This window comes from Asparagus officinalis, chromosome 7 (genome assembly GCF_001876935.1).
Source record: "Asparagus officinalis chromosome 7, Aspof.V1, whole genome shotgun sequence".
In the NCBI taxonomy this organism is placed as follows: domain Eukaryota; kingdom Viridiplantae; phylum Streptophyta; class Magnoliopsida; order Asparagales; family Asparagaceae; genus Asparagus; species Asparagus officinalis.
In genome coordinates this window covers 25,900,684-25,915,645 of record NC_033800.1, presented here as the reverse complement: position 1 = coordinate 25,915,645, position 14,962 = coordinate 25,900,684, and the positions used below count along the sequence as shown (strand labels likewise).

Below are 14,962 nucleotides of genomic sequence, written 5' to 3'. Positions count from 1 at the left end.
ATACTGGATGATGTGTATATATAATATAACAATTAAAAAATATAATCTAATCATGCTTAATGAAATATAAACATACCAAAATATAAATCATCATGTTTAGAATCATTAACCAATTGTAGAAAGCGAAACTTACATCATAGCCTTGAAAAAAATATAATGTTAGTTAAAATGAGCCGATAATCCCGATAAAAAAGTCTTACTTATCGGCCGATAAGTGCCGATAACGCCGATAAATCGCCGATAAACCTAGAAAAACGATAACCGATTAAAAATCCAAATTATCCTAGCGGAGAGCTCCCAAATCCGATATCTTGACCGATAATATCGATTATCGGCCGATATTTAAAACAGTGGGAGGATATTCTCTTTGAAGGGGATGATGATGATGTTAATGAGGATGATTAGAGTCATTACGCTATTATTTTGCCACTTATTTGCTTTGTTTTGATGGACAACTTGATTTGCTTCAATGATTAAAACTTTATCTTGTGATTTGGTAGTATATATTTTATTTATCTTGAGTCCTTAATATTTTCTATGTGAAATTTTACAAATATATATATTTTTTCATTCATTTTGTATATATTAAAAAATTTTGTGGTCTGGAGACTGGAGTGCACCTCGCTTAGCTCGGGCGCGCACATCGCATTACGCCTCGCGCATGTGCATGTAAACCGACTTTGCGCCTCGCGCATTGAAAACACTGACATCACCTTAGATTGGTTTTTGTTTGCTCTCTAATTCTGGTGTCTCAAAAAGCAATTTCAGTTCTTGAGGTACAATCTTCAACTGATCATGATGCGGACCGGAGTGCGTGCTCCGGTCCAAAAGTAGAAGGCTCGTGAATGTGTTTCCTTCAATACCAATCTGGATTTAGTTGGAAAATTCGAGGTTCTGAATATTGCGAATATTGGCAGGTACCCGAGTCTGATCGGGATCTAAAAGTAGGGAGTGAGTAGATTTTTAAATCTTTGATGACTTTTCAGAGCCGTATTCGTATATGATGGGGGAGCTAATTGAACCTCGAATGTCGTCGTAAGGCCTTGGTGGGGAGAGATTATAACTCATCAAGGGTCGATTGAGATGTGACAATGGTGGTACTCGATTCGATCAGATAGCTCATCAGGGCTCGTCGAAGCTTGGGCATGGCTTGATCTAGTCAGCTTAGAGGCGCGAGGGGTTGATATCAAGAAGAGGGTTGATGAATAGTAACAAAATTAATGCTCACATAGGTGGTACACATGTTATTGTTCATCCATTAACAATATCCTTTTTTTATTTATCTTGATTTTTTGGTGGGATCTTTTTAAGGATTAGGGTTTCGAGAGAATGTCGGAGTAAAAAGTTGAGAATGGAAATGAGATTTGATCTTAGGGGTAAGCTCTAAAATGGAGAATTAGACCATAACTGGGCTTCACACCTAGGGGTTTCAGACCCAAGGGCTTCACATCCTAAGAGGCAATTCACATGCCAAAGAACACTTCACTGGCTCAAGAGAGAATTCTCATAACTGAAATATTTATCAATCAATGATTCAATGGCCTGCCTTCTCAATGAGGCTTAGATCTTTATTTAAAGAAAACAAAAGATAACTCTTGAGGGAGCAAGATAAAATCAAATCTCAGATATCCTAACATTTAATCTTAAGGAAACAAAATAAAATCTCTAATAAAATAAAATCTAAAAGATCTTGAAGATCCTAACATCATATCCTAAGAAAATCCTACCAAACATAAAGATTGCATAAAAGTTTTCCAAAACAAAAAAGATCTTAATAAATCCTAATAGCCTAAGATCAATGATCCACAAACGTCCCACATCAGCTCAACATAGGAACTTAATAAATCCTGATAGCCTAAGATCAACGATCCTAAGCGTCCTGCATCAGCTCAATATAAGAATTATGCTGTCAGTTGTCACACATTTAATAAAGTACCAAAATAATTTTGCACGTAGTTGAGCATCTATACTCTTGTATAATTTAAACACATTCAACATGTGGTTTTAGTAAATTTCTTTGATTGGGAAAGCACATACATGCACATATATAAAATGTTATCGATCATATAAGCACACTTATACACATGAATGGAGGTTCCAGTATAACTGTCAACTCATATATCATTTCCACCATATGGTTGAATTTTTCAGCTTGTACGGGATGAAATGGTACAATCACACATGTTCTTAGCTCATACACTATGCCCAATAAGTGATCTTTTTTCTTCTAAACAGTTCTGCGCAAGGTTTTAAATATCGGATGTCGGGTTCATGTCGCTCGGCCAAAATTCATGTCGGATAGCGGAAATCGGGGATATATCGGGGGGCATGAAAAAAATATCGGATTGCCATATCGGATAGGTTGATATAATATCATAAATGGAATCTTCACATACTTGATAATTATATTGTCTAAACATATGAAAAAGTACATATGAGAAGGTCTTCATTTTCACAAGCAACCATCAAGTTTTTGCTTTTGCATAGAAAACCAAATAGACATTAAAACAGCTTAACTGTATATGTTTAGACAATTCTTATTAAAGTATAATAATTATCCAGAATATAAAAATTACTAATACAATTCTTTATACACAACTTTATTTATTAATGTAAAGATTTATTAATTGTTCAATTTAAGAATTTATGTTATTATAAAAGTCACTTCATAATTTTACACTCAAAGAAAAAGATTACAAAAAAAATGTTCACATACAAAGCGCGTGCATTATACTAGTAGGAACAAAAAGAAAATTCTACTGAAATTGAAAATTAAACTCGTAATTGCTATTCTAAACTACTTAACTGCATCGACTAACAATTGCAGGATTTTTATTATATATCTCATTTCTCCAAACAAGAAACTAGTAAAACCGAAGTATATGTGCACCTAATACAAATAAATTCATGTGTTCTTATAGCCTTCCATTATAAAGAAAACACATGCAATAACAAGTAATTAAAACCTACAACAAGCACCCATATGGGTAGTGGATGAGAAACAATGTGAAACTTTACATAAATAGAAGGTGAAAGATATTGCAAATCATATGATTTCAACATGTCAATGTGAAACCGATATTTTTGAATTTTGGCCGATATTTGATGGTCGAAATGTCGCCCGATATATCCGCTATTTTCCGACATGTCCCCGACATGACCTCAAAAACGCCATACACATTAAATTCAACAATTTCGTGGCGGCTAGGCTCCGAATCCGCAATATCGGCCGTCATGTTTGACATGGCGGCCGATATTTAAAACACTGGTTCTGCGTGTTTCAGAACTGCAACATAGAACTTTACAGTGTTGCTGGTACTTCTCTTTTCGGACATGACGGTCGATATTTAAAACACTGGTTCTGCGTGTTTCAGAACTGCAACATAGAACTTTACAGTGTTGCTGGTACTTCTCTTTTCATTTGAATGCACTGTCTAGCAGAATTAAGACTCTTTCATGAGACAATTTTCACAAAGTTTGCATTCCGTCCTCTATATATGATTTCGCATGTATAAACTGGAATATTGGATGTAAGTGTATCATCTGCAACTGCTTGGTCTAGATTCTAATTGTGTAATTGAAGAAGCATCTTTGCGGTTTTTTTGGTTATAACTTTTGTTGTCTTCTATAAGAGCTGCTTTATTCGGCCCTTTCTTCACTCACGTTTTCATTATTTTTCATTATTAATATTTAATACCATCAGAAGTGAGTGCTAATTACAATAATTATGGTGTGCCATTTTCATATTCTTTGTATTTCATGTATTGCTTAGTTAATAAAGTATTGTTTTATTTCTTGGTGCGCCTTCTATTGTTTAGTGTCTATTGTAGTTGACATATCTTCTGTTCATACATTACCATAATTAACCTAGTATAGGGCATAACTCTCAACGCAACTGAACAGAAGAGTAGGATTTATGTATCTGGCCCAAGAAATTTGGGCTATAAGCTCTATTGTTGTTGTACGTTACCGTAACTAACCCGGCATTTTTTCCATTTGCTATAAATATAATGGCTCGTGGTATATTTCAGATCATGCAGCCTATTGATCGCTTTGTTGTAGAGGAATATTTACTGGACGTGTTACTTTTTTTTAATGGGAGGTTAGTAACTCTCACTTCTACGTTCGCACATCATTATTTTTCTCATGGTACTAAAGTATAGTGTTCTATTGAGAAATAATGGAAAATATATTACCTTGGCAAATCACTTCACTTGTTCAGATTAGGGGTGTAAATGGCTACTCAAAATACCCGAATCTGCTTTCTTTAAGTATTAAGTAATTGCTAATTAGTAAATATTAGTATCTGCGCCTTTTACTTGTTGCTCCATTTTCTATCTGCTTACACTAGGTGCATATAACATATAATTAATAAACAACATTTTATATATCATCATTGACATAGTCTTTTATGAATTTGACATTGTAAGTATCAATGAGCTTTGATATGGACTTTATTTGAGCCAAAGACACAGTTTTAAAGGAAAGCCATGACCAGGTGAAAAAAAAAATCCCCGAGCGGATGGACCTTGACTTGGTTGGAAATTAGTTTGGATCTTGCAGGACTTTATTCCACTTTCAGAAGGTGTTTTCAAAGGTTAAGAAAGGGTCAAGCATGTTGAATAGGGTGAAGAAGAGGCGAAGTTGGTTAAGGAGGTTAGGGAAGAGTATAACAAGGCACATAAGACACTAGGATAATGGAAGGAAAGAGCTGATGTTTGTTCGGGTCAAGATGTCTGAAGTGGAGGAGTACAATATGTTAGATGACTTCTATATGAATAATGTCGCTCCTAGCAGCTGCAAAGAGCCCTCAAAAGGTGCTCTGAGCTGTCTCCTATGCTCGCAAGTAAAAAAGGAATCTTGCAGGGACGTGAGAGGTGAATGGAGGCAGAACAGTGAAGAAGCTGAGTTTGAAATCAGCCATAAATATCAGAGTATGCCTGAATTCTTAAGCTTGAAAATTTTCAACTCGTGGTCTTTTTTAACCATGTTCCAGACTAGCCAATGCTCATTGCTCTTCCGCTTCACATTACCATGTTAACGAAGTGATCAATTAATGAGATACCTACCTCCTGACACCTAACAAGCGGAACACTGATCAGGGATCTGTTATGAGGTTCCAGTCTCACAATAGCAATCAATCAGGTAATCAAGCAGAGAGCAGAGATTCAGTTATGAGACCTGAACTTCCCAGCACCAACTAATCAAACAGCTAAGAAACAACTATATGCAAATTACCACAGGAGCAATTCTTAGAAAGACCATTAGCAGACTTTAATGGTAAATGTATCCATCCATATGAGGATGTGAAGCTAGGATACAACAAGTACAACAACACATCAAAGCTTGTCAACTGTTTCATCCTATCTATGTTGCTCAGCCTTAGAAGTGAGGCCAATTAATATAGCCTAATTTTAGAGCTGAATCTAGGCCCTGTTGCATCTTGAAAATTGCTCTCCAGAAGCGACATGTCACTGCAATGTAGAATGATCCTCTAAGACTTTATATGGCTCCCATCTCAAACTAACTTAATCATATAAAGACCTTGAATGGACACAACCTATCTTCATTTTGAGTGTCGTCATTTTAGCCTAATTAGCCTGACAAATCAGATTTTCAGCTGGCCTATCCTACGAGTCCATTTTGATCATTCCTTTATATCCATCTATTTGACCTGATCTTTGCAGCGACTAGTTTTTCTCTGCAATAGTACCCAACCAGATGTATTTTTATTGCTTCTAGAGGTAGCAGGCAAGACAGATCAGTTCTTTGCAAATCAGAGATCAAGTTATTCTCTACTGTGCAGAAAAATAAGGCAATAGAGCGAGCAATACATGAATTAAAAACCAAACAAAGTTCATGCACAGATAATGCATCTCAGAGTTCAAACTCTCAAGCCATACATTTCTGGGTCATGAAGACATAAGTCTGGAAGCACCTTTCTTTCTGGCATTATTGGTCATTGCATATGCATTGTTTCTTTGTAGCTGTTCAATCTTCTTTTCATTGTTGTATTGGAAGTTCTCTCTCTTTTTTCTTTCTTCTGAAGACAGTATATATGTAAGATGCAGTTTTTTTTCCTTCTATATCTCCATTTGACTGTGCACTTTGAGGCTGCATGCTTGTTAATCTGTTCATTGATATCTCATATCCAGTTTATTTTTGAATATGCTAATTTCTCTCCCCCAATTTACTTATCTAATCTTTATATTATATATTTCTTGCAAAGATAGCCGCAAGGAATGTGCTTCCTTCATGGTGAGCCTCCCTGTACCCTTTCGCTATGAATACCTGATGGCAGAGACCATTTTTTCCCAGGTGTGTAGTGCTGCTCCTTCCAATATTATATTTCTTCTCCTGATTTCGTTAGTATCATTTTTCTCTTTTGTTATTGTGTCAAATTCTGATTGATCACTTGTCGTGTTTTGAGGAGAATATATGTGGTAGTGCCATTGAATAATCACTGGTGAATAGAGGTGACTATGGAGGGGGTAAAGTTGGAATAATCTTTTTGCTACTGGCCTACTGCTGTCGGTAAATTAAAATTCAAGCAGCTAATCAATAACTTAATATAAATTCCACTTTATACGACTGGTGGGTTGCAGATTTTTTTCTTTTTGGCCAAAGGAAATGCTAGCAGGTCTGATTTAGTCTATGGCCTGTTGACCAAATACAAGTCCCATATTCCCGCAGTGATACCGTTCATAGGTACAATAGTCCCAAAATGTAGAAATAAATACCATATATTTGCCATATGATATGCATATATTTAACTATTACAGTATATATTTGTAGATTGTATTTAATACAATGGGAAAAGCAATTAATATATTTATGTTCTTGCCAAAAAGTGTTGACTTGTATGATCTCTTTTCTCTATGTTATCATATGTTTTATGTGGATGGATATGTTTGTATTTATTATGCCAAGTATCTAACATGGATGACACTGATGATTTAAGCAGACAGTTGAGCTTTAAATAGGCGGAAGTGTCCTATTAAAATATTCTGCAGGCTGATAATGCCTATGTCAGTTTATATTTTTTAATTTGTTCTTAAATGAAGCTGACACCATTAAGTGCAATGGATAGCCTTAGTATACAGTAGACAAGTCTAGTAAATGAACCAAGTGTGAACAGTTTTCCAAAATAAAATATTATCTTATAGAACCAATTTGAACATCTTAGCTAATGCAAAATAATCCGTTAGTGAAGAAAATTTGATCAAGTTGATTAATCTTTACTGCTGTAGTATTGATTGGTCATCCAAGCTAGTTCATTTATATTTTGGACCAGAAATGCACAATGGTGACTCTGTAAACATATGCTGGGCAAAATAATTTTTTCTACCTTACTGATTAATAACATTTATCTTCTGTTATGTGTTTATTTACATGATTTGCATGAAATACATTTCTTTGATTCTTGTTCTTGTGGATTATCTTGCCTTTTCCATTATCCATTATGGAATACACTGTACAAGAGAATTCTGGTGAATATATTATTAACACTGTTTTTTGCAGCTATTGTTACTACCTCGAGCACCATTTAAGCCATTATACTACACATTGGTCATTATTGATCTTTGCAAGGTAATTTCATGCTTATCGTCTTAAGGAACTGGTTTATTATTATTTTTGTTTGTGTGGTAGTGATTGACTTTAGGTTCAATCCAGATTCAATAATGTATGAAGTTATCAAAGTTTCATGTTTGGTTGTTAATGTACTAATTAGGACTTAGTATAACAGTAGGTGACAATGATGCATCTGTGGCCCAATATTAGTTGATCTCGTGATCCAAGTTATGTGTATAAGTTCTTGAGCACTTCTAGTAGACAATATGGAATGAGTGAGTGCATAACTGTTCCTAGGGTATTTTGTGGGTCATGGAATGGATATAAATTAAATGAGGTAGATGAGATTAATGATGGTGATGTGCGGTGATACATTAAAAGACTGGTTTAAAGAATGATTAAGGAGCGAATTTATAAGAAATTTGAAGTCTGCTCAATGGTTTGGACACTACTACAGGGATCAAATAGTGCATTGGTTAAGTAGGAATGGGCAAGTCCTCTTAATGGAGGACTGCTGATAGACCAAAACAAGCATGGCAGTTACAATCTATATTGTCGATGTTAGTTTAATAGTGTGTTTCTTAAGCTGAATGGAGAAAAAGGATTCATATGGCCAACCCTAAAATTTGGGGGGAAATTCTTATTATTGTAATCATGGATTTCATGGTTATGTGTGCTTGTGTATTATTTTTTACTAGGAACAAACATAAACTTTGTTCTTATAATTGCGTGGCAGACAACCTCAGTGAGTGGGTCATTTTGATCTATACATATCAAATGTGTGGATAGAGAAATCATGTGTTTTAATGAATTGTTGCCCATTAGTCTAGTGGTTGGAAAATAAATGGCTAGTTAATATAGAATATAAGTGATTGTTTAGCTTAGAAAATTTACCAAGTTGCACAAATTTTTATCTACATATGTTTCATGGTATATTGATTATGATGAACACATGAATCAACTATTAGGGTAAGCCACTATGTATTTTTGTAGGTTGTTTTCTTTTTCTTGAAGGGAAGTGTTTTTCTACACTGTATTATGCGTACAGTAGTAACAGTACATGTACACATGCATGTGTACGTGTATATATTGATGAATATATGTACGTGTTTGTCCATGCCATGCATGAGTGATTGGGAAACTTTTGTACCAATTGTCTTTTACAAATTTGATTTAGATTTGAAGCGTACGTGTTGCATATAAACCTGCTACCATTTGTATTATATTGGTGCTTGTTCTGTGGTTACGTGTGCTGAGGTCATCTATAAAGAAGAATGACATGCTAATTTGTTTTAGATGAAATGCACCATGTGTTTCCCTGATAAAATTATGGACTGCCCTTCTATTATTTTTGAAACATGTATTGCACACCCTCTCAGTTTGGTAGTTTTAGAGATTACACTTACACTTCTTAATCTATATTTTATTTCTTGTCATCGATATGTCATTAACATATTACTTCTTTCACCAGTGTAACAAGTGTATCTTTATAACAAAATATCTGCGTTCTAAATGCTACAACTTCTTTATGATTTTAGGCTCTTCCTGGGGCATTTCCTTCTGTGGTAATAGGAGCAGTCCATGCTTTGTTTGACAGAATTGCTGATATGGATATGGAGTGTCGCACAAGGCTTATATTATGGTTTTCTCATCACTTGTATGTTTTCTTGGTTCATATTTGTTGTGTCTCATCTTCAACATTTGCTGTAGGGAACATATCTTTCTTCAGCTTTGCATAAATTCAGAATGTTCTGCAATTTCTCAGATAATAAAGGGTCCAGCTCACCACATCGTTTAAGAAATTTCAGGATTTTAGCCTCTCATCTACAGTAACCATGGTGCCAAATCTATGACTTAACTGGACATGAAGTCTATAGTTCATATCGGGAGTTTCTTAGCCTATGTTGCTTTTCCTTACCAAATATCATCTTTAGTGATGTATTTCCTGCAATGTATGGTCAAATACATGACAATCTTGTTGGCTTTAATAGATGCAGTTCAATAGCCTAAACTATCAATTGCCCCAAGATGCAAGAACCTGTAGAATCTATACTAGTGTGAAAAGAAATAGTTGGAATAAGTTGAATAACCTTCTGGGACTCCCTCTGTGATATTTGACTCTTGTTTGAAATCTAATTAATTGATGTTGAAAAAAGTGTATAATATTGAGTGAACATTTTTGTACACTGGCTGGAATCTTCTAACTTCCTCTGAAGGTTGAATTGTTTTTCATCTTTTTACTGTTGTCATTTCATATATGCATTGAACTGGTACCCTTATCCCCTTCAAATTAAAGGTCTTGGTCTATAAGATTAGCATGTCGAAGGACTGCTAAACTATTAACCAAGTTGATCGCTCTATTTTGCCGAGTTGAAACATCACTTAATATGTAATAGGATGCTTGGAAATACAAATGCAAATATTAGCCATCTCTGATAAGTAATACTCATTCTTCATTTCACGTTTGTCGTTCAAAGTTTTTCTCTAGTTCGAAACGTTAACATCAAGAATATATTACTTCTTTAGCCTTAGCCAGATGAAAACTTAATGAGATACTTCTTATTCGGATAATATCATAATAGCTTGTTTAATTAGGCTGCTGGTTGAACTCTTTTCATGTGAATAGTTTTATATAAACTCTTAAGATAAGTTTTAGTATCAAGAATGGCAGGTTCAATGTATTAAAGGTATCTGAACAGATAATTAGGGGTGGGAACAAACCGAATCGAATCGAATGCCATGATGTTCGAATTCGTTGAATTCAAATTCAATTCAAATGGTAAAGCTATATTCGAATCGAATACACTGGTATTCACTAGCTGTTTGCAAACATCTGTTAACGCAGTTGGTTTGGGGTTAATGTTGATGGGCCTTTGATCTGAGGTTCATATCCTCATAAAAGCAAACCTCGTTCCTTTATTATTTTATTGGAGTTTCTTCAAACCCCTCCACTTTGTATTTATTATAGAAATTGCCATCCAAATCACTATAATTGTTGATTTTGCCCTACAACTTATTTCCTTCTATCAATTTTACCCCTTAATTTAACCAATAAAAAATAGAGCTCATAGTAAATTAACTTTGTGGGACTAAAATGCAAATCATAAAGGAATGTTTAATCAATCGAATCAAATACACATCTGCTTATATCCTATTCGTTTATGAATCGAATGTGAGACTAAAATGCAAAACATAAACGAATGTTTAATAATCAATCGAATCAAATACACATCTGCTTATATTCTATTCGTTTACGAATCAGATGCTAAAATATATTCGTTTATTGTTAAATGAACTATCAAATCGAATATAACCGAATAGTTAGACGAACAATTGACAGACTACTTGTTAATTGTTTGTTCATTTCCACCCTAATTCTATAATAAATACAATGTGGAGGGGATATTGGAAAAAAGTCCAATAAAATAATAAAGGAGAAAGGTTTGCTACTATGAGGATACAAACCTCAAGTCAAATATCTACCATTTGAAAACATCTACTACCAGTGTATTCGATTCAAATATAGCTCTACTATTTGAATCGAATTCGAATTCAACGAAAGTTAGAAATTTGAGTATTTATCTGGTGATGCGCTTTGCAAGGGGTGTAACACTTTTATATTAATATTTAATATTATTATTCTGCACATGAGTTTCTCTTTTCTGGGATTGAGCATAGTCAAGTGATTAGTTCTTCAATAGCCTGAAGAAGCTGTTTGGATCTGAAGACTAACTTCTCAATTAACTTATGCTAATAAAGTGGGACATGAGGTAGACCAACCGTAAACCTGTTACCTTCTTTTTTTGTTATTACATTCTAATGACCTCGACGTTGGCCTTTAACTATTGGATTCTTGGACAATGGTACTAATCTTACCAAACCTTTTATATGATGAATACAAGGAGTATGAGATTTCTTTAGACAACAATTACGGCGAAGGCCTTTTTTTAGGAAATTTGGGAATCTTTTTATTGTTTGATGAAACATACTAGATATGAATATATAACTAATTTTTGGTTTTTGATGGTGTTCCAGATCAAATTTTCAACACGTTTGGCCTTGGGGAGAATGGGCTTATGTTAAAGACCTCCCCATATGGGCCCCTCAACGAGTTTTTGTTCAAGAGGTATTGGAAAGAGAAATCCGGTTATCGTATTGGGATAAAATTAAGCAGGTAATTCTTCTGAAATCTCGACTGTAAAGATCATTATAAGTGAAGATCGCATCCGTGGCACTCAATTTTAACTTAGGAAAGGCAATCCTGCACTAAGTGAAGTGGAACTGTTATGAGATTATAGGCAACTTGATTTTGTATTTGACATGAAAAATTGGAAAAAAAACATCATTTGAGACGACGATTCTGTTATTCTTTCCTGTATCTGATAGCTGGCTAAATGCTTTCTAGAATTCATGTAGCATGCTAAGATGCAGTCATTTCTTTCTAAAAGATAATCAAGTAAAAGTTAGAAAGACAGATTCTCTTATCATATATTATTTTTCCTTGCTGACTTCATTGTTGGTTCAAATGTTGTTAATGATTCAATTCTGAAGGATTGTAGTCCATGCCAAGACAGTATAGAATTCTGAATGTTTAGGCATTGGTAATTTCCATTGCATAGCTTGGAATAGATATATTGGTTCCAGTAACTAAATCTATTAATGTTATACTATCTGCATGTTAGTAATCATATGATCCTCAAATTGCTAAGCATATAATATAGATTTATAAAAGAGCCAGAGAGCATAAGTTAAATAAGAAGTGATATATAGTAAGGATAGAGTATAAGTTTGAAAATACAGAAAGATTGCTGACCATATTTATCAGATATGTGCATATCAATTAATCATTTCGTGCATATGTAAACTTTTGGATATAAAAAATGAAAAGGTTTATGAATAAGTAGGTTTCACTTTTAGCGTATCAGCATTCAGTTTTGACTCAGCCAGCATATTTTGATCCTTTTGAAAAATTTGGAATCTGTTGTATACAAATAAATGGGAGATGTCACATCAGTTGATACTTGATAGGACAAAATCTTGTTTCAACTGATTTACCGTCGAAGGTTTATCCCTCATATTTTTGTGTCTTCAGGGGACAATGATGAGAGTGGAAAACAATTGACAGGATATTGATTAAAGACCAGTTACAACTTGCGAATATTTATCCATTGTATTTAAACTTATAAAGCACTCTGAAAATGTATAACCAATTAGGTAGTTTAAGAATTCACCTCTTTTCTTGCATGCATATACCTGGAGCCACATATTTCGAAGGAAACAAGCAAATGATTGAATAAATGATGAGAAAAAATGATCACAGTAAGTGAAAAAAAGAACAAGGATTGCAAGTAATGATGCCAGTGTTGAAATTGCAATTTAGTAACTAGGGCATATAATTGGTTAAGCTGCAAAAAGTGAGTTTTCTACCCTTCTATTCTTGGAATTTGATTCCTTCAAGAGATCTCTGTAAAATGCTTATTCTTCCTTGCATGCTTTTCCATTCCCTTTATTCTATGCAATGCACCTGTTTGATTTTAGTATTTATGTACATACATAAATATACTTGTATATATAGTATCATGTGAATTTCTGTGTTTGTGTGTGTGTACACATCTATACAAGTTCATGTGTACAGGGAGATGCTCCTATGCTAACCAATTCTCAGAAACGGCTTGTAAGAACTCCATGTGACATCATCGCATGGATGATCTGCATCATTGTTCTTGATGTACATGGCTGAAGTTTTTTTGAGATTAGATTCCTAGTAGTCTGTATATGTGTGTTCATTCACGTGTTGTTGCTACTGGGACCTCATTTGGAATTCTTTTTGAAGCTTTTTATGTACTTTAATTGTCTACAGAGTGTAGAAAATGCCCCAGAACTAGAAGAGTTGCTTCCTCCAAAAGATGGACCAAACTTCAAGTACAGTAGCAATGATGGTGGAGAAAACACAGGGCATGCACTTTCTTCAGAATTTAGCAGTATGGTAAGGGCAAGAAAAAGTGTACAACAACTTATTTCATGGTTAGAAGAAAGTATCATTCCACCACATGGCCACAGATTTGCAATTGAAGTTGTAATCCAGACTCTTTTGGACATTGGTTCGAAGAGTTTCACTCATTTAATTACCGTTCTTGAGAGATATGGTCAAATTATTGCCAAACTTTGTCCTGATCATGATAGTCAAGTTCTTCTGATAGAGGAAGTTAGCTCCTACTGGAAGAGTAGTTCTCAAATGATCGCTACTACGATTGACCGAATGATGGGTTACCGCCTCATATCAAATCTGGCAATTGTCACTTGGGTTTTCTCTCCATCCAATGTTAACTACTTCCATCTTTCAGATAGACCATGGGAGGTATGCCCCTTTTATTTGAGGTCCTTTTGGACCTAGTATCTGAAAGTTGCCTGTTGAGTTTTTTCTAAGTTATATAAAATGGCAATGTTGCTGCATACTGTATGCTTGATATCAATAATTATGTAAAGAATAATCATGACACTATTAAATTTCTGAGAAAAGTTAATTAGTTTTTCCGTCTGATTTTTCTTGTGATTAACCTTTTCTCCTCTCTTTAACTTAATGTTTCTTTCCTGATAATCTGGTTTATTTGTTTGTTTGGCAATGATGAATATCTAATTAATGGAAAAGGTAGATATGTTTTTGGATTGAATTGGTAGAATTAGTTTGGGTCCATGCTTGCTGAAGAATTTAGTAACATGGAAAGATAATACAGAAATTGTTTCACAGTTAGGAAGTAAACTCGACAATGAAAAGTGTAGTTGTCCAGTCTATTTTAGAAGCATTACCTGCTTTTCTTCTTCTTTGTAATTATGCTGCCAATATATTTTATTCAGTTCCACACAAGTTTCCTTTTTTATTTATCTTTATTTATACAGACTATTATTATTGGAAGAATGTATAATGCTTGCTATTTTATAGCTAGCAAAGAGTTGCACTTTAGAGACTTTCCAATTCTACAATTTTTATGCTGAACTTACTAGATGACATTGAAGAAGCTTTTATCATTTTTAATTAGAATGTGCTTTGTTTGAAATTTTTGCTAGAATAAACATAAGGGCATGTTTGGATTTTCCCCTAGTGAAGGGAAATTAATGGAATATAGAATAAGTTAAGTTAGGGGAAGTTAAGGTAATATACAAAACTTGTTTGGGAATTTAGTAAGGAGAACCAAGTATAACTTATTTCTCCTCGTTTGGGTACTTTAATAAAGTGAAGGGAAGTTTAGGGAATGTGTAAATCTGTATAAATAACATTACATGTTATTTCACCCCCTTGGATCTCATCTTGATACAAGGGTAAAGTTGATTTTGAGTAATTTTTTTTTCAAGAGTACCATTTCCCACAGTTACACCCCAATCAGGGTTTGGT

General features: G+C 34.3%; 1 protein-coding gene across 1 annotated transcript in view; it reads left to right on the top strand.

Annotated features, from left to right (window-relative positions):
• The window catches only part of LOC109848472 (nuclear cap-binding protein subunit 1-like), a 48,999-nt gene that overhangs the window by 23,816 nt on the left and 10,221 nt on the right, over nucleotides 1-14,962 (top strand). Inside the window, exons 10-15 of the mRNA XM_020417983.1 lie at nucleotides 4,032-4,102; nucleotides 6,234-6,318; nucleotides 7,522-7,590; nucleotides 9,111-9,229; nucleotides 11,608-11,746; nucleotides 13,433-13,930. Coding sequence (XP_020273572.1) covers nucleotides 4,032-4,102; nucleotides 6,234-6,318; nucleotides 7,522-7,590; nucleotides 9,111-9,229; nucleotides 11,608-11,746; nucleotides 13,433-13,930 — 981 coding nt within the window. The remainder of the gene's footprint in view (nucleotides 1-4,031; nucleotides 4,103-6,233; nucleotides 6,319-7,521; nucleotides 7,591-9,110; nucleotides 9,230-11,607; nucleotides 11,747-13,432; nucleotides 13,931-14,962) is intronic.